At 41.5% G+C, this 25,656-nt stretch overlaps 1 protein-coding gene across 1 annotated transcript in view; it reads left to right on the top strand.

Moving 5' to 3' along the window:
* Positions 1-25,656, top strand: part of SLC49A4 (solute carrier family 49 member 4) — a 390,034-nt gene that overhangs the window by 81,344 nt on the left and 283,034 nt on the right. Inside the window, exon 2 of the mRNA XM_069224669.1 lies at positions 18,919-19,012. Coding sequence (XP_069080770.1) covers positions 18,919-19,012 — 94 coding nt within the window. The remainder of the gene's footprint in view (positions 1-18,918; positions 19,013-25,656) is intronic.

The raw sequence follows: 25,656 nt of genomic DNA, 5'->3' as shown, positions 1-25,656 counted from the left end.
AGAAGTAGATCTTAAACAATTGTACATTTGTAAATATATTACTTTAACCTTTATTATGTACATACGTATTCATTACATTGCATGGGCACTATGACTAACATACACAACTCCTACCTCACCCTCTGCGGGGAAAACAATCTAAGATGGAGTCGACGCCCATGCGCAATGGAACCGAAAGGGGAGGAGTCCCTCGGTCTCGTGACTCGAAAAGACTTCTTCGAAGAAAAACAACTTGTAACACTCCGAGCCCAACACCAGACGGCGGACTGTGCACAGCATGTGAATCTGCAGCGACTCATGCCACGAACAGATGTACACTGGGTAAGTGACATTTTCTATATGCAGTGACCACATACTCATGCATGCACACAGCAAAGCTAGAAATAAATTAAAAATGCATCACCATGGGGCTTGACTCCGACATCATCCCGTGCCTGCCAACTTCAGGTTGTGGAACCCTGACAACTGAAAGACAAAAGAGAACCATCCTAATGGGATTATTCTCTGGACAATGCATCCATTCCCAGAGATGAGATCCTGCTTCTTCAGCTGTCAAGCTTTCCCACCTTATATTTTTTTAACAAACTAAAGAAGAAGGTTCTAGAAAACCCCCTCCCTTTGAGCAAGTTGCAAAATTCACACGTTGGCCGTATCAGGTCAGTGTTGAAAAAACACACATCAGACTGGCCAAATCTCACAGTGTTTTTCCAAGACCGAGCTGTACCCCGCTCTAACATAAACAATCTCAGCCTGGTACTTTCTTATTTACATTTCTTCCCCATGTTTTGTTCCTTTCCCTGGTGAGAAGATCGAAAACAGGTTAACATGCTGTGCGCAGAATAATACCTGCGCCACCAATGTTACGGCATTTGAAGCTAAGCTAAACACAAAATGGAGTCAGTAGTCAAGATGGAACTGGTGGTTAAATAACGATAGCATTACACTCCACCCTTTGACCAGTGACTCTTATAATATACTTGTCTAAAATATACTCTTTTCGGTTTAAACATTGTGAGCAGATTAGGTATGCATTGTACACAGCAACATAGCATTATTACAATACAAATCACTACAAGTATACTGCCTAAAATATTGCGTAATTGCCCAAAATCGGGCAACCAATTGAATACCAAGTCCTACCACCCTTTGTCCACATCTTGTTTTACTCCTTTCACCAATTCATGTAAAGTGTCAATATAGGACTGAATGGATTAAGAGTGGTCTGATAAGTTAAAACAGCAAAGGCCTTCAAATTCTGAGCAACCATGATCATGCTTCAACAGCAAATAGTCAATGGTGGCCCTGTTTTATTGATGTTCTTAACCATTAAACATGCTAACTTGTTAATAACTTGAGTATTATAAACAACTAAATCTGGAACTCCCACAATAGAAAGACTTTAGCTCATATATTCTGATGTAGATAGTTATTGAATTTCAGAATCACAATCCTCGCTTAATTGAACTGTTTCCCTTGGATCGCGAGTATGTACAGAATGAAATGGAAACATCATGAGTCCTAATATTGTAAAGGTACACAGTCCACCAGTTGTATTAGCAGGAATGTATGTAAAGGTGGTATTTCTACAAGAGAATAACAATCCCACAGGTAGTTTGACATGCTTGATGTGACTAGTAGCAGTCACAATGTGAAGATAAGACATGTCATTGTCTATCTTTTTGCAATGTTTATCGTGTCGGTATTGACATAGTTTGTTGTTCCCACAGGATCTCTTGAGGAGACACCCTTGTTGTCTCTCGGTGCAGTTGAACACATTTTTGGTTTTGAGAATAACAGGTCATTTGGTAGCATAAATCGCCGGTGGTAATATTGTAAGTAGTCACTTGAGTCGAGTTGTCCCACTTTTCACCCAACACTTCTTTGCAAGATCTACAGTACTCGTAAGGACTAAAATGGGATAACACATCACTTTCTTGAACGTCTCCATCATTGTAAGTGACATTAAAAATGTGAAGCAAAACTTTTGCTAAAGTGGGAATGGCCACTAGAGAGGTGGATATAACATCCACTTTACTTTGCATGGGGACCATGCAAAAATATGATCTGTTAAGTATGACTAGTGCTAGATATGTCCAAACATTTTCGATAAAGCGCAGTAAAGGTGACGATCGGCATGGTCGATCAATCATTTCAGAGCTGGGGGCTTTCAGTCCCTCCCGACCCCACACGCCTGAAGGGAGACCACTTAGCACAGCTAGCACACAGACACCTTGTAGTATGCTTTGCAAAAGTGACAAGTATGATAATTCTTGCAAATAACATTTATCAGCTAGTATATGCTCCCACTTTTCTTTTCCTGGTTTCATGACTAACAAGATGCTGCCATTGCCTTTGCAATGCTTTCTGCTGTTTCAGAAGGACAATTTGGGGATTCTTCACACACTTTAGCACCAGGGTTTTTGTCAGTTGAATCAAAACCTCCCTTCCCCTGAACTGTAAGAAGGGCTGGGGCAGTCCCCTTTTTCACTATTCCTCCATACACTGGGATAATCACAATCTGAGCAATTCGGTGTCCAGATTGAATCATCAAGTGAGTGTCTCCACTATTCGGGAGAATGGTTTTGATTTCTCCCTGGTAGTCTGCATCAATCACTCTCCCCAAAACCTGAATACCTTTGTGTGCCAACCCAGCTCTAGGAGCAATCAATTCAAAATACTCTGGGGGATCTGTATTCCAACACCTGTTTCACAGAGTGCCATGTCTCTTGGTTTTAATGTGTAAGCCTTTAAGGTATGTAGATCAAGACCTGCAGACTCTGGTGTGGCTCGGTAAGGAGCTAAGCTCCTGGTTTTATTTCCCAATACAAGATGGTGTTGGTCGCTACATTGGGGGTTGTACCTGTAATCCTGGGGTTAACAGTCTCATCAGAGGAGTCTCCGCATTTTCAGTGGTCTGTTATTCAAAATTCGAAGGGCTTCATTTAAATGCTCTCTCCAGTTTTTCAAGGTTCCATCTGTTAGATCCTGTAATTGAGCTTTTAGCAATCCATTCATTATCTCAATCAGTCCTGCCGCTTGTGGATAAAATGGAATGTGATAAATCACCTCAATATGGTGTTGTACACAATAGTCATGTGCCAATTTTCCTTTGAAATGTGACCCATTATCACTCTGGACTTGGAGAGGGACTCCATAATATAACATTAACAAGTCCAGAGTCTTTATGATGTTATTTTGGGTGGCACATTTGCAAGGGACGGCAATCAGATAAACAGAATAAGTGTCCACTACTGTGCAAGTGAATATACATCTGTGACTAGTCGGTAGTGGCCCAATGTAATCAGTTTGCCATATTTTCTCTGGCAATTTCCCTCTCCCCAACTGAACTTTGACTGTTTGTGGGACAGATCTCTGTTATGTGTGTTGACAAGGAGGAAATTGCATGATCACAGTTTTTATCAAGTCTAGGGGAATGTGCATCCCTCTAATCTCTGCCCACCTGTAAGTGGCTTTCTCTCCCTGATGTCCACATTTTTGGTGTGTTCCTTTAGCCATCCCCACCAAGTCAGAATCCTATGTCTTCACTTCTGACTTTGAAATTTTGGCTTTGTTGTCTGCAAGGTAATTGAACCATTGTTCTAGTGAATTGGTGAGACAGTGAGCATCTACAAGATACACAGTAACAGTAATTTGCTCTAGCATTTCCTAAATTTCTTGCTACAACTCTTTGCCCTGCACCTCCATCAAATGTATTTGCCAGTTGTGTGAATGCCAGATGGGAAGCCAAGTGGCTAACCCATTGGCAGTGGACCAAGAATCAGTATAAATGTGACAAATCCTAGGTAATTCTTGTTTCAGTGCCTGATACACAGCGTACAGTTCTGCATATTGACTACTCTTTCCTTCTACTGTGGTGGACAACAACTTCTTGGTGATTGGGTTATATGACAATGCTTTCCAATGTCTTTTGGCCCTCACATACGTGGCTGAACCATTGGTAAACCATACACGCTTCCTATCCTTGGGGGACAAGGATTCAAATGGCTCATCCCCATCTCACTGGTGACTCTTAGCGGTGGCACCTCCTCACCCTCTCATAATCCAGCACAGGGGATTGTGACACCCTATCATGTAGAGCTGCTGTCCCTGTTGGTCCCAATCCGTCCCTATCTTGAATGTACAATTTCCAACACATTTCTTTTTTAAATCTCTTTATTATTTTAGATACATAATAGCACATATATAAACCACAGCAAAACATACAAAATACGAACATAAGGGTAAGGGGATAGATAATCTCTTGAGGGGAATCACTGTTGGGAGAGGTGAGAAAGTGAGTTGGGACAGCAGGAGACGGAAGTGAATTGGAGAGCAGAAGGGTGTCATTTGTTACCCACTTATCTCGGGGGTCTTCTTTGCTATCATTGGCCATATGACGGTTGGTGGTCGGTGTGGGGTGTGCTTAGTTCAGATGGGAGTTTATGTCCAGCCCAAGCACGTTGTGTGTGCTAGTAGTGCGCTTGTATATATACTCGGGCGCGTTGTATAGGGCTGTGGTGAGTGTTCATCGCTCTTTGTTTCTTTTGCATATTGATAGCCCAACTCAGATGGTAGCGGGGTTGTGGTGTTCTATGTTCCTGTTGTGTTGTGGAAATTGTGTTGTGTTCATTATGATGTTCAGGGTGGCTCTGTGGGCATTTGGCATGTGTAGTGTAGTATCTTGTATTGGGGACCATTCCACCTGTGCATGTACTTAATTATATTCTCTGCGTAGTGTATCTAACACAGTTGCATTTGTCTAACATTATTTGTGTTATCATGGAGGTCGAATGTCGTCTTTACCCTCAATTGAAGAGACGAGAGTGTCCCACACATCCAACCCCTTAACCATCAGTCCCTTATCTCGGAGAGAGTGTAGTACCTGTGACTCCGCTCTCGCCCATTTCAATAAATCTCGCAGCCAACTCTGTGTGTTTGGGGTGGACAGCGCTTTCCACTGCATCGCCAATGGGCGCTTGAACAGCACGAATGCTAACTCAATACATTTATGTACCTGTTTATTCTTCTTAGTCTTTTGGCGGATCCCTAGCAGGCAAGATTCTGGCATGGGAGAGATTGGGAAGTCCAGTAATTCCGCGGTTCATGCCAGGCCTGTAAAACCAGAGGGCATTCCCACGTCATATGATAGAATGTGGCATCAGAATAGCTGCATCTAGGGCATTCCCGGCAATTTTGGGGTAACATACGCTGGAGTCGGTGAGGGGTTAGGTATGTTTGATGAAGGTAATTGAATTGCGTGTAACGGAATCTAGGGTTCCGTGACACTGCCCAAATCATATTAAGTGCGGTGCCCCAAGCCTACTTAGTCATCGTGTAGGGAAAACCTTGTCCCACCTTGCCTTGGCCCTCATTTGGGCCACTGCCGGATTGCCAAGTAGGAGGACCTGTATACAGGATGTACCGCAATGGTCACCTAAGTCTGATAGTAAGTCATGCAAGAGGTGGGAAGTCGGTGGTTCTTCGACTCCGCACCAATTGCTGTAGTGCTCCATACGCAATGAACCCTCCCCGGTCCACTTCGTGTGTATGCATGATTTCAGCATAAGTCATGATGCGGCCTTCTGTAAACATGTCTACTATCGTTTGTATACCCTTAGCTGGCCTTAGAGATAGCCAGTGTTGCGCAGCTACCTTCCCGATCCCCGGGGTGGCCAGAAGCAGGAGCTTCGGCGAGAATGGAGGGTTCTGAGTTTTACCCAGTATGTATCGACCCCAGCACTAATGAGCCACATCCATCAAGATGTTTCTTTGATGTAATGGGCCGCCGTGGTCCATCAGCCATTGCAGTACATTGGTGTGGCCTAAATTAGAGTGTATCACCTTAGTTTCAGTGTTCGGGGGATCTCAGAGCCAACACCATGTCCAATGTATTTGTCCTGCTGCGTAGTCTAACTCGTAGTTTGGCGTGCCAAGGCCTCTTTGTGCTAGCGGACGGTATGTTTGAGTAAGTGCTACTCGCCTGCGTCCATGTCCCCAAATCAAGTCAGTTAGTAGGCTGTTTAGTGATGTAAAGAAGTTTCAGAGTATTATCAGTGGCAGAGCGAAGAAATAATATAACAATCTTGGGAGTATAAGCATCTTAGCGATTGCCATTCTCCCCATTGGTGACAACGGAAGTGAGCGCCAGAATGGTAAGGAGCCTCTGGTGGCTTTCAGCACCCTTCTTAAGTTTCCTTCCCTGAGATCGGCTGCGGTGTGATAAATTTGTACGCCCAGGTATTTAAAGGTGCTGCTGTACGACCACGGCAACCCATGCATTGAAGTGTCAGTTTGGCGATCCATCGGGATTGATGTCAGTGGAAATAGGCAGGATTTTGACCAGTTAACATGTAAGCCCGATAAATCTCCAAACCTATTCAATAATCGTAATAGTCCTGGTAGTGAGGATGTGTAATTGTTGAGGTATACTAGGGCGTCATACGCGTATAAAGAGACGATCTGGTGTCTATTGCCGTCGGGTATCCCCCATTCCTGAACCCTACCCTTCAGATTCAGATGTGCCGCCAATGGTTCGATTGCCAGGGCAAATAATAGCGGTGATAGTGGACAACCCTGCCTTGTGCCTTTACCTATGGGAAACCGCTCCGATATTATCCCTTCTGTCTTAACCCGGGCAGTGGGGTTGGAGTACAGTATGCTAATCCACTGCATGAATACCTTCCCAAATTTCATGCGGCTCAATGTTTCCAGTAGGAAAGGCCTGCCCAAGGTGTCAAATGCCTTTTCTATGTAAAGGGATACCACTACTCGTCCACGTTCTGTGTCTGGGGTATCTGTCATGAGTCGTATGAGGCCTCTAATGTTGACAAAGGTACTGCGTCCAGGAATAAAACCTGATTGGTCTTCGTGGACCAGCATTGACATCAACAGGAGTAACCAGTTCGCAAGTATCTTCCCTAGAAATTTACAATCCAGGTTTAGCAAGGATAAGGGACGGTACGATTGGACATCTAGGGGATCGCACCCCGGTTTAGGGAGGACCACTATCACCGCCTTTCGTTGAGAATCCGGCAGTCGTCCCGTCGCTAGAGCCTCTTGTAGCATTTTCATGTATGGCTTAATTAACTGTGATGCAATTTCCAATATATAATGCTAGTTTCTTGTGCATGTTCTGTGCGGTGTGTTTTAGGTGAACTCATCACCAACCTCATTATTGGAATCTCAGGGCTCAGAATCACATTATGACCTAGGGTAATTTGCTCAGTATCCACTAGAGCCCAGTAACAAGCAAGTTAACTGTTTCTCAAAGGGGGGTAGCTTTTTAGTCCAGAAACCCAGGGGCACCCTCGTTCTTCCCTATTGTTGCCACATGCTCCAATTTGAACAATGCCCTTGAACGGTTGCATGCAACTCAGTGTCTCCTTCCTGTACTGGCCATACATCTAAAGTCTGTTGAATCGCCCCCTTTGCCAGGTCAAACACATACTGCTGCAGTTCTTCCCATTCAAACTCATGTTTCTTTTGTGTCACTTAGTACAAAGGGGTCAAAATCTGACTCAAGTAAAGGGTATGCTGCCTCCAAAAACCAAACAGTGCAATGAATAGCTGCGTCTCCTGCTTAGTTTGGGGAGTAGAAAATGCTAAGATTTTTTGTTTTGCCTGTGGCAACACCTCTCTATGTCCCTGATTCCACTAAATTTTTAGAAACTTCAGATTTTGAGAGGGTCCTTGTGTCTTCTCTGGATTAATCATCCACCGTTTACTCTGCAAAAGTTCCACAACCCGGTTCAACTGAGCCTGCCTCTGTTCTTGTGTCTCTCCTTCAATCATCACATCATCAATGCAATGGGTCAGTTGCACCCCAGGTGTTCTGCCACTAGCTGGTGACAGAGGTTGGGCTACGTATCCCATAGGCAAAGATAACATCTTAAATTTTCTGCCACAATGTGAGAAAGCAAATTGCTCAGGAGCCGATGATATAGAAAAGAAACCATTGGCAATAATAATGGTTGCATACCATGTCCCTTTATGTTTCAGTATTCTTTCAATTAAAGTGATGGTGTCGGGGATCGTGGGCATCAAAGGGGGGGTGTATATTTATTCAGCTTGCTGTAATCAACTGTCATTCTATATCGCCCATTAGGTCGAACGGGCCACAGAGGATTATTCCATTCAGTGGTGGTTGGAGCTATCACACCAACTTCAATCAATTCTTGTATAGTTTTGCGTATTTTCTCGTGCCCTACTAGAATGCGGTATTGCTTTAAGCAGATTACCTTGGTTGCTGTGAGAACCTTCACTGGGGGTATCTTCAGATGGCCCACCCTCATGGCTGCCACTGAAATGTATCTATTTGATCCAAATTGACAACAACCATCATCCACACACAAAGCCATCCCGTTTGGAATGTCAATTTCCAGTACATATTCCAGTAGGGGCACAATCAAAACAGTATATTCTCTTTTTGATGGTCTTCCTATTTTCATTTGAACAGTAGTCTCCATGGCAGGAGTTTGTTTTTCACCCAACCCTGTGATGGTGTAGTTCTGACCAGTAAACTTTTTCAGATTTCCATAAATTAAAGAGGCCTCCTCTCCGGTGTCGACTAATGCCCAGACCTTTTTAACATTTTTGTGTTTCTAGTGTATTTCTAAATCAACATGGGGTCTGTTATCTTTACGAGCCCATCCCTGTACCGGAGCTTGGCCTGTTTGCTAATCGGATTTAAATCTGTCAACTTTTGTCCAAGTCAGGTCTGGATATATGCTCTCATATCTGCAAGGAGATTCCACTCCTTCCTTGTTTTGAGCAGTTAACCAATCGGTGTCCGAATCTTTGGCTTCCTTCCCCTGTGAAGAAACATTTTTCTACCTCTCTGTTCCTTCCTCCTGCATCTCTGACTTGCCCTGAGTCACTCATTTGTATTGCTACTTATTTACTTTTCTGCTGCCCTCCGTTCTGTCCAGCCTTAGCTTTATGGTACACAAACTTTTGGTATCTAGCCCATCAATCTGCTCTTTGTTGACACTATCCTTCAGTAATGCCATAAACATGTGTCTCCTAGATACTCTGTTATTGTCTGTGCGACCCTCAAACCTTGAGGCTCTCTCAGGTTTTGTCCAATCTCCAAGCTCTCCTAACTTGCGAACTGCCTCCAGCACATCTTTTAATGCCTGCCCTGTCTGAATAATTAGGAGAGTCACTACCACCTGCTTGTAAGCTGGGGGAGCTAACCAAATGATTTTGTTTGCACTGAAACTGTCAGTGGAGCATCTAACAAATTGTGAGCCTCCTCCAAGAGAACAGCAGTTTTCATACTTTCTTCTTTAATTCTCTGCATAGCATCTCTCAAGGTATACCAAGGCATATCATTTGGTGGGCAGTCTGATTCAGTACGATATTTCTGGCTACATCCCACAACTGCCAATTGTAACAAATTAATCACTCCTTGATACCCATAACCTCTAAACTGCTCTTGTATTCTGGGGGACAGTGCTAAGGGTGAAAAACATTTACATTACACCTAGCTACTTTCTTTCCTGAACTGTAAATAACATTTAAATAAATGTTTCCCAGTTTATAAAACATGTGTTAATTTTAGTTCTGAGTCGTGTAAACAGCAGCCCAGTGCTGCTATTGACCTGGGGCTAAACATAAAGGTCAGGAGGGCCACATGCTGCACCCAGGCGGTACTTTGAGTATCATTGGTTTAATAACTCTTTTTATGAAAGCTTTTGTTTACCTACATAATAATTATATATTCCATCTGCAACTGTTCCTTTTCTGGAACACACACATTAATGGATACAAACCTCAATTTACCTTGCAGGCACTAGGGCAATGATTTGGATGGTGCAGCAGGCACAGTGGCACAGGGACCAAAATCTCTAGGAAACCCACTGACCACCGATTATTGCTATATGTTGCCACTGAACAAGCAGTCCCAAGTGCAGTTACCGTGCAGGCCCTAGAGCCATGATCTGGATGGTGCATCAGTTGTGGTGGAACAGGGGCCAAAAGCTCTAGGAAACCCACAGAGCACTGATTAATGCTATATCTTGCCGCTGAACAAGCAGTCCCCAAACACCTCTACTGTGCAGGCACTAGGGGGCCATGATTTAAATGGTGCAGCAAGTGCAGTGGCACAGGGTCCAAAAGCTCTATAAAACCCACTATTGCTGTATTTTACTTCGGAACAAGCAGTCAGGATTGCTTTTTTATTATTTTGTAACCATTGCACCCAAAATAACACATAGCTTAAAGCATCACTGTAATAAGAGCTGTAACCGTTTGGCCTTTTCTGTCTACTTACGATTTATGCTACATTCAGTGCATTTATATGGCACACTTTCACAGTTTTTGTGTGGTCCCAAAATGCTTCTGAATCGGGACACAGCAACACCCTGGCAAGGGCATTCTACATTTTATATCATTAGCACTTCAGCCTTTGTAAATACTTATAACTTACCATATTGTATTCCATACCAAGCATTGGCAAAGCCAATCTCGCCTATACAAGCTCTATTGGTTTTATCATTTTGTTTTACCCATATTGTACAACGTTAGCTTCATTGCAGAATAACTGAAAATAAAAACACAGTATAACTTGGACAGTGCTGGCTGTGTAATACAGCTGTTTTATGTTACTTTCAGCCATTTGCAACATAGCAAAAAAAATTAACAAAACCAATAAACCTCACATAGGCAAACCCTATTGGCTTTGCCAATGCTTGTTATTATTGTTGCCTGTTAAGGTCACCTGGTGAAGTTTTGATGGGACTTCCTGATTTCTCCTGCCTTTTTTTTCCAGCTGTCTAATTTCGGGTGCTAGTTTCCCCATACCTGTATAATCTTGTAGAACCAACAGCTCCAAATAACATCAATGAGGTATTGTGGCAGAGTTCGTCTGATGCAGGTTTGGAATGTTATCATCGTTACTGGAGAGTGAAGCTCTTTGCCCATTTTAGTTGAGGGTATGGTAAATAACGCATAGATATGTGGAAGTTGTGCTTGGAGACATTTGATACAGTTCTACCGCCTTGTCTTTTATTTCTCCATTTCTCAGTTTTCATGTTCTTCAGTTTTAGTACGTTCGGTTTTCTTTCCAGCTTACCAATGTTAACCTCAACTCAGTATTTTATGCAGATTGGCATGTAGATTCAGTCAATTAAAAAATCTTTATTTCTTAGATTTGTGCAATAATGGATATTTGGTTTGAGAGTGTCCTTACCTTTTTCACATGACTTTGTTGGAAGTAGTATAATGTATTTTTCCCATAATTTGCCTGCAGCCAGGGCCACTCAACCACCACCCTGGAATTTTTATAATTCAGTAGTATTTTTCGAAAACCTACAACAAAAGCTGAAATTGCCTCTGTAGGTTTCAAACATATAACTTTTCCCCCGCCTCTGATCAAATCTCGATTTTAAATCTCTTTCTTTGTATTACGCATGACATTCCTATTCCCCACCCCTACACTCCAAAACCTATAACCAAACTCCCCATGCCTCCGCCAGGAGTGGTTCTCAAAATTGTAGGGGCCCTGGTTTAGCCAACCGACCTCTCAACCTTCTCTTTTGTTTGTCTGGAAATAGTTGTCCCCATATTGTCGTAAATCCCCTTTCTCACCTTCTCTTCATGTGATATTTTATCCATTCCTGCAATCACCGTAATCTGAGAAGCCAGTATAATAGTTCGGATGAGGACAGGTACACTGGTATTTTTTATTATTAGCAGTCCTTACACTTCAATTCATCTCCTTTCCTTTGCTGACACTTTTCATTCATCAATTTCTCTTTCATATATGCTTGGTACCATTCCAACACCAAACTTAAGTCTCTTTTTTTCTGAATGTAAGACAATAATTTAGATAGTTTGCTTTTTGATGTTGAAACTTCATGATAGAATATCACCACTGTTTTCTGAGCATGATGTAAAACATGTACACTTTATTGCAATGTGAAAGATTCTCCAGAACAGGATATCTTTCTGAGGGATATGCCTTGAACTGTGTCTGTTACAAAGTTTACCCTGAATCCCTTTCACGCAAAGGATTAAGTCTGTCTTTACCCTCACCACCCTTTTGAATGTGCTGGGATAGTAAGCTACCACTTTCATCTGAACGTGTGCAAGTGAATAGGCATGTTAAGTTGTGACACCATTGCACCCTTTTTCTTAATATTGGACCCGGTGGGTGTTTTTGTGAAAAAAACAGTGTTTTTTCTTCTGCTCTGCTGTCTCGGTTGTTGGTCTCTCTGATCGTGTGGTCCTCTCTTACTAGCCACAACTTATGGTTTGTTTTCCTCTGTGTGTTCTGAGTACATCCTACCGAACTGCAAGCCTCACATGTCAGTCCTTCATTGTTATTCTGCCCATAAGGCTGCGTGATATGCCTGTTTGGTGCTCTCTTGAGCTCAGATAATAAAGCTAGTCCGGATCTCCAAGATCTATTCTTGTTCCAATCTATTTGCAGTAGTATGAGAATATCAGTATTTGGGTTTATTGTTTGCATATGAGATTAAATTTAAAATTAATTGTGTGACCGACTTTCTCTCTGTTCACCTGCAGAAGTCTTTAAAAAAGCTTGGCTATCTTGGCAATTTTGTCCCATAAATTTCCTATTTTGTACAAACCAGACCTTCTTCTCTACATTGTAGCTAAGGCTCGGGAAAGAGTCAGATAGCCTGATGTGAAGTCAAGAGCCCTACTCCACCCTGGTCTGTACCTGCTTGGGAGAGCCCTCTCCCTTGGATAATAATCCTTTGGTAAATCAGACCTTTAAAATTTGGGATGATATTCAGAAAATTGTGTGGTAGATGGTGTATTTTTTCTAAGACTGTTTAGGTGGAAGGTTACAAGAAGCGTGTCTATTGCATATTTTAGTTCTAAGCTTCACAATTTGTATCCTCTTGAAATACATTGTTGTGAATGTCTGATTGTGAGGATTACAGAAAGGAGCATATCGAAAGAATGAAAGCAGAATTTAGATACAATATAAATCATGTGTTTGTGGCGCTATATTGATTCTAGGAATTTTGGGTTCTTACGTGACTTCCTCCCATGAGAATTGCTCATCATCTGCTCCAATTTATGCCTTTCACTCACGATTTTCTCATAGAATTTATGGTTATTGTTTCAGAAGCTAAAACAAGCACAAGTTTCTATAAATTCGCATATAATATCTTCAGCCATGTGAGAAAAAGATCGGCCATGGCTGAGTAAAACTGAACTTGTTCCAGCAGCAGAATTCTGTCAGTTGGTTTCTCAGTGTTCTACTGTAGCTTCATCGCGGAAATTAAATGAACAACGAGAGTGTTAATATTCTGTGCTTGAGATAAAAGTGGGGCTTGAGGGTCAATGTTGCTAGAACTCCAGATGTTGAATTTAAAGCCTTTTCTGCAGAGTAGGCTGGAGTAAATGATCATTGAGGTGTTACAAAATGTGAGCAGAACTACATGTTTTAAGCCATTTATGGCATAATATATTTTAAAGGGAACAAAATAGTTGACAATACTTTGGCAGAATTCTGAGTTTTTTTAAATTCTGCATTTAAATATACAGAAGTATATTTTTTACAGGTGCAGGAAGCTATAGGCAGATCCCATATTTAAAACACATTTATTTGTGCTTCTATTGATAGTGAGACCCTTTGAATGGGCTGCTGTGACATTTAATTGTATCTTTTTGCTTTCCACCATTTCCTCATCAGTAGTTGCATTGCAAGTTAAATGTAAGGAAATGATAGAACACATTTAAAAATGTCTTGTTTTTTTATAACAAGTATATGTAGGTGGCTTGTCTGGTTTGTAGTGGGTACCTTGGGTACTTACACCAGGCCCAGTTATCCCTTATTAGTGAAGTAGTAGTGTTCTAGCAGCTTAGGCTGATAGAGGTAGCTATAGCAGAGCAGCTTTGGCTGAACTAGGAGACTTGCAAAGCTCATGCAATACCACTTATAGTTACACAGTACTTATACACAAGTAAAGACAATACTCAGTGTTACCAAAAATAAAGGTATTTAATTGGGTGACACAGTACCAAAAATATCTTAGAGACGATACTCCTTCTGGAGGTAAGTATTGTACACAATATATACACTAGACACCAAACCTAGGCAGGGCTGAAGTCTGGAGCACACTGGAGGAGCTTTGGGCACCACCCCTGGGGTGGTGATGGACAGGGGAGTGGTCACTCCCCTTTCCTTTGTCCAGTTTCGCGCCAGAGCAGGGGACAAGGGGTTTCTGAACCAGTGTAGACTGGTTTATGCAAGGAGGACACCATCTGTGCCCTTCAAAGCATTTCTAGAGCTGGGGGAGGCTACCCCTCCTCAGCCTGTAATACCTATTTCCAAAGGGAGAGGGTGTAACACCCTGCTCTCAAAAGAAATGCTTTGTTATGCCTTCCTAGGACTGGGCTGCCCAGACCCCAGGAGGACAGAACCCTGTCTGTGAGGTGGCAGCAGCTGTAGCTGCAGTGCAAGCCTCAGAGAGCTGGTTTGGCAGTACTGGGGGTCCATAGTGGAGCCCCCAGGATGCATGGAATTGGTTCCCCAATACCAGATTTGGAATAGGGGGGACAATTCCATGATCTTAGACATGTTACATGGCCATATTCGGAGTTACCATTGTGAAGCTACATATAGGTGTTGACCTATATGTAGTGCACACGTGTAATGGCGTCCCTGCATTCACAAAGTCCCGGGAAATGGCCCTGAACTATGTGGGGCCAACTTTCCTAGTGCAAGGGTAACCTCATACTTAAGTAACTTATAAGTCACCTAAATGTCTAACCTTCACTTGCTGAAGGTTAGGTGCAAGGTTACTAAGTGCAGTGAAAATGGCAGTGAAATAGTGTGTGCACTATGTCACACAGGCTGCAATGGCAGTCCTGTGTAAGGGTTTGTCTGAGCTCCTTATGGGTGGCAAAAGAAATGCTGCAGCCCATAGGGATCTCCTGGAACCCCAATGCCCTGGGTACCTAGATACCATATACTAGGGACTTATAAGGGGGGTGTCCGGTGTGCCAATTGAAATTGATAAATTATGTCACTAGCCTATAGTGACAAATTTAAAAGCAGAGAAAGCATAAGCACTGAGGTTCTGATTAGCAGAGCCTCAGTGACACAGTCAAGCACTATACAGACACACACAATAGGCCATAAATTATGAGCACTGGGGTCCTGACCAGCAGGATCCCAGGGAGACAGGCAAAAGCATACTGACATACAGGTAAAAATGGGGGTAACATGCAAAGGAAGATGGTACTTTCCTACAGTATACCTTTTAAATGGCTGCCATTAAGGTTAATTATTTAAAACATATTTTAAAATAAGTAACCTGGTAAATTGGAGAGAACAGCGAGGCTGCTAGAGAATTTTCACAAACTCCAGAACAATTTAAAGTGACTGATGAAAACAAATAGAATTGAATGTTTGACTTGTTTATTTCAGGAACTTGCAGCAGCAGAGCCAAGCAGCCTTTCTAGGTACATATTCACTCATCTGCACAGGAAAGTGAATGATTTCAGAGCTGTCTTATGTGGCGTCTTGTTGCTCAGTGCAGGTGCATTCGGTGAGCTAGGGTTACATTTAAGCTCCTTATTAGAACTCTGTGAACTTCACATGTGCTGTTAGCAGAAGGAGGTGTTGTGGTGTGGGCTGATCCTTTAACACGGCTTGTCGCAGGTGCTACCTGTGAATGTCCTGGGTAGAAATTGAAGAAATAGGAGCCAATGAAAATGCAGCATTTCTAGTGTATACACATGTTGATTTTCAATCAGGCACAGTGTATTATGATTTCTGCTATTGGATTTGAATAATCCATGAGTATTGTGCTAATTTCCTTTCAGGCTATTCATACAAATGGCAATATTCAGGGCCACTGAAATTATGGGATTCTGCGGTGGGTTTCACATAATTATGGTTTGCTGCATTTCCCACATGATCCATCATCTGCTGCATAATCTGAAGATTTAAACAAAAAAATATTTTTACCCTCAAATGGATCAAAATTTACTAAAAGTGTTGCAGCGTGTGAGCGTGCAGTGGATGGAAGGCCCAACGGAAAGGTTAACTCCTCATCTTCCAGTTGCTATTTCTGTATTTGGTTGTTAAACTAGTACCACTGAGGCGAAATCTTTGTCTAGACAATTTTACCATTTGTAACAAATATTGGCAAAGCCAGTAGGTCTTGCCTAGGCATAAGCTATTTATTGGCTTTGCCAATGTGTTTTAGCCATGTTGTACGCCAGCATGACTGCTGTTCAATAAGGCTTAAAGTTAGAGGCATAGAGGAGAGAGCTGTTTCGTAGAGTGGCATTGAAAGAGTTAAAATCCACATTTTACAAGCAAAAACACATTTAACTGGAAAGTGCAAAATGTTACGCTAAATAACACTTTCTATAAATGAAAAGTTTGTAATTACATGTAGGCATTGTAAGCATAAAAGTAATCTAATGCATTGATTTAAGATAGCCTGATCGCTGATGTCATATTAACATTGGTTTTCTACACTAGGCTTAAAAGGTCTGCTTTCACATTAAAGTGTGTTGTCTTGCACAAGGTATTTTTTCGTTCCACTGCAGATCCTGCAACTTTCCAGAAGCCTTCTGTTAGCTAGTGAATAGGCATTTGTAATGTATTACACTACTGATAGTGAGGTTCTAGCTGGGAGATGAGGAGATGGCAGGAAATGTGACTTGTAGTAAGAAATGTCTGAACTGAAAGATATGGTAATGTATCTCTTCAAGGATGTGATTTTGTAGTGTATTGAGAAGATGCGAGAAACTAGGGAGGTTATTTGCTCCCAGAGCTTGGTGAGTATTGATTGGATAAAAAGTATGGTGAACACATCAATTGTTACATTATGTTATAGCAGGTTTAAATTAGAGTGTGTTCCTAGAGCACAGTAGGATTCTTTAAGGAGAGACCCCATATGAGCCTTTTCCACTTCTTACTCGGGGGATAGGTACTCCTGTTAATGTATAGCTGTGGATACTTTTTCAGCTTTGCTAATGTCAGTTGCATAAGTGCTAAGGCTTCATGCCTATGTATTTTCATTCTCTCATAAGAACTCATCATTTAGGTTTCTGAACTAACACCTTTCTTTGCCTATTGGAGTAACTGCCATTTTTATGCTTAAACTCTGTTATTTAGATTAGGAAATTCCTTTATGAGGCACACTTTCTGTATTATCTGTATTTTATATGTACTTCTCACTAATGTAGCATTCTCTCTTGTATCGAAATACTGACTAATAAAGCATTTGGGTCTGTTATGATGATGACTAAATATTAATAATTGTTAAATCTGAATAAATAAAGCTGATTTCATTTAATAAAACCCTTCAACGTGCACCATCTCTCTCTAATATTTCTTGTGAGGCCCCAAATGAACTTCACTGTTCATGGTGTTTGATCTAAATGAAAGCTCCTTCTCATTTCTCCTTGTCGACGAACAAAGGTCCATATCTCCAAAGGCGGGGGCACTTAATGATTACCTAAAGACTGAGTTACAAGAATGTCCCCTCCAGCAGCATAGAGGGAGTTGCGTTTAGTGGAGTAGAGTGTTATGGCATAGAGTGGAGTAGATTTTCATAAAGTGGCATAGAGTGAAGTACAGTGTCATAGAAAGGACAGGCATAGAGTATCATGGGTTGGAGTAGATTGGAGGGTCGTAGAATGTCTTACAGTGGAGTGGCATAAAGTGTCAGAATACAGTTTTGTGGAGTGTCGTAGACTTAAGTGGTGTAGAGGGAGTTGCGTAAAGTGTTGTAGAGTGAGTAGATTGTCGTAGAGTGGCGTGGCATAGAGTGGAATAGTGTGTCGTAGAATGGAGTGGCATAGAGTGAAGTGGAGTATCGTAGAGTGTTGTAGAGTGGAGTGGCATAGATCAACATTTCATAGAGTGGCATGGAGTAGTGTGTTTTAGAATGATATAAAGTGGCATATAGAGAGTTCCGTATAGTGGAGTTGAGTGGCACTGAGTGGATTGGAGTAGAGCAGTGGTTCCCAACCTGTGGTCCGGGGACCCATGGGGGTCTGCGAAGCCTCCTCAGAGGGTCCGTGACTGCTTAGAAAATTAAATAATATTAACATATTAGGTCTACAGCTTTCAGTAATGGCTCAGTGGGAGGCCCCAGATTCCTATAATGATAAAGTGGGGGTCCACAAAGTCAAAAGGTTGGGTACCACTGGAGTAGAGTATTGTGGAGTGTTGTCGTGGATACAGTGTTGTAAAGCAGAGTGGAGGGGCATGAAGTAACATGTCATAGAGTAGTGTGGAGTGTTGTAGAGTGTAGTGGTATGTCGTAAAGTAAAGTGGAGAGGTGTGTTGTATAGTGTCTCAGAGTGGAGATGGCTATGCTCAGCAGGATGGACGAACTCAAGATGAAAACAAATAAAGCCAACAAATAGAAAGCAAGCAAATGTAATTTACAAAGCCAATTTTAAGCATGGGCGGAATGCATTCATAGGGAACCTTTCAGGATGGCCCAAAAATGTTGTTAGCATACAAGACAGCTGTGTGTTACCTGATAGGCTTCCACCTAAAAATTGCAAAATAATGAAGTAATCCTGTCAAAAAATGTGCAACATTATGCTGCATAATTTGCCTTCTCTTACTGCATAATCTAGTCAAACCTGCTACATATTTGGTGCCTCCCTCCCACATAATTCCATTGTCCCTGGTAATATTAGTTATGCTATCTTGTTTGCTTGATATCAGATGTTATGATTTTTTAATTATTTTCCAAGTTAATATGACTTGTAGTTTAGAGTGTTTCGCATCACATGCCTTGGTATGTCAATAAAGAACCAGGAAGAATAACATCTATTTTGGTGCTTTTTTACGTTTTCTTTGCATTACTGCTTTCATCATTTTGATGAAAAAATTAATGGCTGTGTTTCGTTTTCTTGCTGTTTTTCTCCATATTAATATGTAACTTATTGCTTCCCTCCTAGGACTACGGGTTACTATGTTGCTGACCTCCGCCTTGATGGTAATAGGAGCAGGACTAAGATGCGTTCCGGTTTCAAATGTGATAATTAAACAAAGGTAAGAGGCCTGCCCTCTTTTAGATTGTGTTTTTTTATTCTTCCATGCACCCCCTTTTGTATGTGCAATTTACTGCATCACAATTTTGGTAATTTGGCTCTTTGTGTTATGCAAATGAACTCTTAGAATGCACATTGGGGAGGTGGTAGCTAGGTCTGCTCCTGAGAATACATTTTTTACAAATGTTTTTCATGCTTATTTCTGTTGTGTTAGGTTATCTTATAACATAAAGCAGGTCAAATGTGTTTTTTGTACCATGGGTGAATTTAATACACTAACCCTGCATACTACGATTAAAAAGTCATGTCTCAAGCGCTCTGTGAAATTTTAAATGAGGACACCTTATGGAAGGCCTGAGGGACAGGGTTCCAGGGAAGTGCACCTTGGACGCCAATGGTTCTTCCCAACCGTAGTCCGCAGTGGACTTTGTAGTGGTTGGGAGAGAAGGCTCTGGGAAGGCAGCTTGACACAGATTGCGAGCCAGCTGAGTTTTTAGTCCTTCATTGGTCCATCGTAAAGGTTAGATCGATGAACCAGGCGCAGATTTATAAGAGACTCGGGACATTAGGAGCCAATGAAGAGTGTACAGACTTGTGGAAACAAAGTCATACGAATTGGAGGTTCAGCTGGGTTATTACACTTCCATTTTGGACTCACTGGAAGCACCATTTTGAATATCTGCAAAGATATAGCCTTTATCCTGATACTAGGGCACAAACTCTGAGAAGGCATTTACTTTTCATGTGATTAAGTTTGTGGCCGGAATTACTTAACGTATAGTGAAATATATAAAAGGATCAGGGATGTGGCCAGACTTGGCAGACATGAATAATTCAGTAGAAAGTGGAGACTTCTGAAATAGTATTCACACATCCACTGTTTCTTTCTAGGTCGTCAGTGTTTTTCCTTCAGAAGTAGTGAAACGTGTACTTTATTTCCGCTCCATTCTTCTTCATGTGCCATGCCCTGATGCTAGTCTATAGTCAAATCAACTTTGTTCATTCACATTCGTTCTTTTTTCAAGTTTGTCGTTTTGCCCCGTTGCTTGAAGCTGTCCACTCTGTCAGCAGATATTTGAATTTCATTTATCATAGGTGGTGGCGGTTCTGTTTTTTATTTAATTTTTGTATAGTTTTTCCTTACGTTTGATTGTTGAGAAATTATTTTTCTAATGAATTGTTCCTATTTTACATAAAGTGACCAGCCAGTATGTTCAGGCCATCTCAGACGACACTTTGAAAGACTTAAGGGGTCCTTTTTCAACAGAACATGTTTGTATAATTCAGAGTAGTGTCTTGAAATAGTTTATGGAATCGAATGCCTGGGAACATGATATGAATGTGGCATATATTTAAAACTTAGTAATTTTTAATAGCAGCATCAGGTAGAGAACTGAAGCTCTGACCAACCGTGTAATCGGTAAACTGCGTACTGAAGTTGGCACGACCAGGTCATTCAGTAGATATTTTTCCCTTCTATATTCAGTGCATTTAAGTGACCATTCTAGTGTTCATTGGTTCATTTCATGCAAATATCCTTGTTGAATGCAATTTAGGGTGCAATAGATACTAAAGTGTTTTTCTCTCTAAATGTTTCGCAATTTTTGTACATCTAATTGATGGATGAGAAGGGGTTTGTAGGTGAACATTGGGCATATGTCTTCTCACATAATTATCTGCGTAAGGTTATTTTCATACATACATAGCCCCAATATAGAGAGCACAAAGGATGCCACGATGACGCCATACTCCCCTACCCTGCTGCAAGACGTGCGCGTGTTTTAAGACTTCGTGAACTGCTAGTCACCAACAACTACACATCCATCCTTAGTGTGAATTAGTACTGAAATGTGATGCTGCTTATTTTCGTGTAGTGCTATTGATTGCCATTTATTGGGAGTAGAATATATACTGCCAGACACATGTCCTGCAGTTCACCAAGTGGGATCTAAAGGTGGTAAATTTGAAATAAGTGAGAAATTCAGTTTTGAGTGGTGGCTGCTGCTGGATTAGTAATATCCAGTTAAAAAAGCATCAGAGCGTGTTTTTCATTTCGACCGAAGGTTCAATAAAACCTATACGGAGAATACATCAAGGAGCGCTGAATAACTGTGCCTCAGTGCTGATATTTTCCCAGTGCTTTATGATACTGCCCCCATCCCACCCACACTTATTTTTGTTTTGCACCAGCTCTTAGAATCAGTCTGTTACCCATTGCAAGAGTAAGAGAGACTGGGAAGGGAGAAAGAAGGAAGAGAAAGATGAGATAGGAAAACGAAGACAAAGGGAGAAAGCAGAGAAGAATAAAAACACGGAAAGTGAGATAAAGACAGTAAGTGTAGGGTGGTGGAAGAAAGGGGCATGAGATTAAATGAATGATAAGAAAGCTTGGAATTCAGAAAGCCTGGCATTCAGCAACCCCAGTGTGTGCGTAAGCAAAACTGAGCCCCTACACTTGCATCTGTCTGTTGATCTAGGTATTTATGTATTTGTTTGTCAAATTAAGCATGGGGGTAAGAAAAAAAAGCCTGGAAAGGGGGAAAGTAGACATTGTGAGGTGCATCCTCAAACAAAGCAGCACCACACTTTAAAAAATAAACACGTTGCTGCAAAATCAAGGAGGTGTGATCCATTACGATAAACAAGATGGATTTGCGGTATGAGTGAGGAAGCAACTGAGCTGCACTACTACACTGAAAAAAGAAAGAAAATTATAAGTAGGGAAGGGAAAGCAGAAGATAATCGGATCAGGATCGCGCTGTAGGATTTATGGTATATTTGTTTATCTATCTTTATCACCATCGCTGGTAACATATGTATTATTCACCAAAGCGGCATCCATGAAAATCTTCTCCTGGAAACACTCAACATTTGATTCTTCCACCAAAACCTGTGATGGTTCAGAGGCAGGTATCCATGTTACCAATCGGGAAGCTGTCTATTTCTCAATCATCAAGATCTCATGACACATCAGTGTCTATTCAGGAGGTCCACCCTCCTGTTTTTCAGCCTGCAGATATGAGTTGTTCACACCTCTCATGGACACAAGGAAATGGGTCACCAGTCCTATACACAGATGACTTTTCAGACTCAAAATGATCCTTTTCATATAGATGACTCCTACTTTTCCACCACCAAGGTCTTCACTGATAGATTACATCATAACCGATGTATTAGTCAGAAGAGCAACAAAGCCTGAAATTCCATTGGCAACGTCATCAAGCTTCAGTATTGCTGAGTATGAAGACACAAAAACTATGAGCTTCTCCCAGCCCTTTACTTCCACTGGCTTTGCAGAGCTATCGGAAAACGCCTTTCTCTCTCCCCTACTCCAAGTCTCCTAAAAAGCGATAAATCAAGGATCGGGACCCTGTATACTCATACCAGGAGCTCAAACCCCATGTGCGTTTATTTCTGAAGGCACAAAAAGAGACACTTCTGGATTGATGTTTCAGGCGCAGTACGGAAGCATCCTTTCCACTTAATAAGACCTGTAAGTGAAAAGATTCTGCTGGCCGAGAGTTATAAAATTGCGGTTACAGCTTTTAAAGCAATAACTTGTACATCGAGAGAGCTAGTGTTTTTTTTTGCCATACATCCTCCAAAATTAGACTTATAACCACAAAAAGTATGGCAAATTGTTTATTCCTTTCGGGAATACTGAGACTGTGTCTAATTAAAGCAAGAATCAAAAGAGATTTGGGCGGAGAGGCCTCACCACCCGTTCATGAAATGCTTTACCATCGGCTAGTCGATCCCTCCAAGTTAAGATGATAGCAACATGGTAGTGAAACGGCAGAGAGGCAGAGCAGACTAAGTGTTTGGTGGTCATACATGGGTCCATATATAAACATAAAACAACATCTGTGTAAACACTGGTATTCTCTTTATTTATGGGTGCACAATGCAGGACTAAAAACAAAGGAGGCTGTTACTGTGAGCCTGTGTCTCGAGCATCCTCTCTACTTGTCATTTTTCAATATGTTTCAGCCACAACAAGATTCCTCAAAAGAGGGTTTATGGACTTCATCAGGGCAGTCAAAAGTACCCTTCCTATCTTTCCTTAAATACTAATCTGTACATGCAGGTAGGAGTAAATCTTACCTGCTCGGCCAGCAGTTTCTCAACTGTGTGTAAACAAACAAAATTAAGATTAAATGTCATATCAGTCTGCCCTAATTGTCAACAATCTTTCATTTAGTTAACTCTCTTGTTTCCCATGCATGTAGTCCTCTCCTTGATCATTGTAGTACACCTGTGGAATCACAGCACACATTACGTGAAAAACAGGTGAGCATGCAAAACTAGTGTTTCTACTTACCCTAATATTGTTGGGTTCAAACTTAGCAGTCATACCCGGAGAAACTTCTCCTGCAGTATGGTGCTAGTATGAAACAATAAAATAAAATGCAAATGATAAAATTATGATCCAGCTTGTCCGAGGACAATTTTTTAAATAATTTATTGCGTCCAAAACTGGTTCAAGTAAATTATAGGAGAGAACTGCTCTTTTCTTGTCTTGCATGAGCTATCATAATAATTTAATCGAGGGCAATCAGATCCCTCTGTCGTAATAACCTGTCATATTGGGACATTTCCTTTCCCAGTTTGAAACTGACTGTTTCACAGCCGTAATTACAGACACTAATCCTAATCACACTGAAGTTATTGTTCCAACATTATGATTATGAATGTTTTCTTTCCTTTCCTGTAGGTCATAAGTCAGAGTCATAAATGTCACTACGTGTCATTGGTGGTCTTAGATTAAATCAGTATTTTCATAGTAGTGCAATGCAGAATCGTACTTCGGTGCCTGCCAGCCTCCTCGTGTTCATCAAACATCAGTTTTACACGTCATTGTATGTATCCATTCATGCAGCTCTGTGTTGGTCACACTGAAATTATCATTCTTAATTGGTGAATACGAGTACAATACACACATCATAGACATAATTACACTACGTATCGTTGCTGAACATAGATCACAACAATGATTAGAACATTGCAAGTTGGCAGCTCCATTGAAAACAATGGAGTGCTGCGGGCTTTTACTGGCCGGTAAAAGCCCGCAGCGCCAACATTCCAATGGGCTTTGTTCACTGCAGCAGCTGTGAACAAAGCCTCACGGAGCCCGAGGGGATTCTAATCCCCTTGGGCTCCGTGAGCAATTTGTTTTTTTTTAAGAGAACATTCTGCCCTGAGTGGCAGAATGTTCTAATAGCCTTAGAACCCGCCGTAGCGGGCTCTACCGGCTATTAAAGGCCCTTTCCCTTGTTAAATGCCCTCGCCTCGGGCATTTAACTCAGGAGCGGGCCTTTAATAGCCGGTAGAGCCCGCTACGGCGGGTTCTAAGGCTATAATGAATGGCAGCTTCATCTGAAATCGTGCTCTGCTCTCAGCCTGTCCTGTATTCATTTCTCTTTGATGTCCACACACATACCCCGTGCGCCCTTCTAGCATTCCAAAACAGAAGCCTAGAAAAGAGGGGGCCCTCCCTTTAAACACTGGTTTCATGCGTCGCAGAGTTGTAATACGTCACACTTTGTAGGGGACTATGGGGAGTGTGGTGTCTTTAATTGATTCTATGTTTCTCGTGTTTACTGGAAACGATTCACCCCCGCATAATGCAAAAGCCAGGTGAAGACATGTTATTCATACGCGGGCCTTTTATGAGATGTATTGTGCTTAATTTACAAAAAGTATCCCATTGGGATTACAATATTTCATGCCTTGGTCACCTACCCATGTGTGCAAATAAATGGCTACTTCTCCCTGTACTGACCCGTTGATGATCTTGGAGTTCATAGTTTAATCCCAGTCTCTTTTCTTTCTCATATTGCACACGCAAATATGTGATATATATACGTGGAAAAAATTATAATAAAGGCGGCTGGCATTCATCACACTCTGCCAATGATAATTCTGGGAAATACGGTACAATGTCCTCCTTATCCCATTACCTATGTAGATGACTTGCTTAAATATGAGTGATAATAAGACAAGTGATTACGCACAACCTATTGTTCCAGTGATCTGTGGTTTCATGTATCTCAAATGGGAGAAATAAAAAAAAAACACACACACACACAACCTTCCCCACCTATGATCAAGGTATCTTGTAATTTAGACCTTTTGTGTCTGTATGCAGCCTATAAACTCACCTCCGTTCAAATTTTAATAAGGTGTTCATGTTTTAGTCTGTCCAGTACAAACCAATGGAAGCTGTCTTCACGGTGACCTTTTTCCAGAAAATAGTGCATCATTTTTGTAATTTATTTTTTGCATCTAAGTGTACTCTGATATTCTTTAATACGTATTCTTACTTTTCTTCTAGTTGTTCCTACGTAGATAAACTATAGGATGTTACAAAAAAATCACAATAGAATTCGTTTCTCCATCACAGTGAGGAAAATACATCTATTCCAGGTATTTTATGTTAGCATAAGGGTCCAAAATCAGGAATTCAGACTGATGTTTACATCTAAGAAGGCCAACAGAAATTCCATATGCCGACTCCTCATCAGTTGCTTCTCCATCTCAGAAAACAATTGTATGTATGCAGTCCGTTTCAAAGGTGCCTAGTTTCACATAGTGGCACGAAATACAGAAAATTCCCGCGATTCACATTTGAAAATGAACATATCA

Source organism: Pleurodeles waltl, chromosome 3_1, assembly GCF_031143425.1.
Source record: "Pleurodeles waltl isolate 20211129_DDA chromosome 3_1, aPleWal1.hap1.20221129, whole genome shotgun sequence".
Classification (NCBI taxonomy): Eukaryota; Metazoa; Chordata; class Amphibia; order Caudata; family Salamandridae; genus Pleurodeles; species Pleurodeles waltl.
Note: the sequence above shows the minus strand (reverse complement) of the source record. Positions and strands in the feature narration are given on the sequence as shown.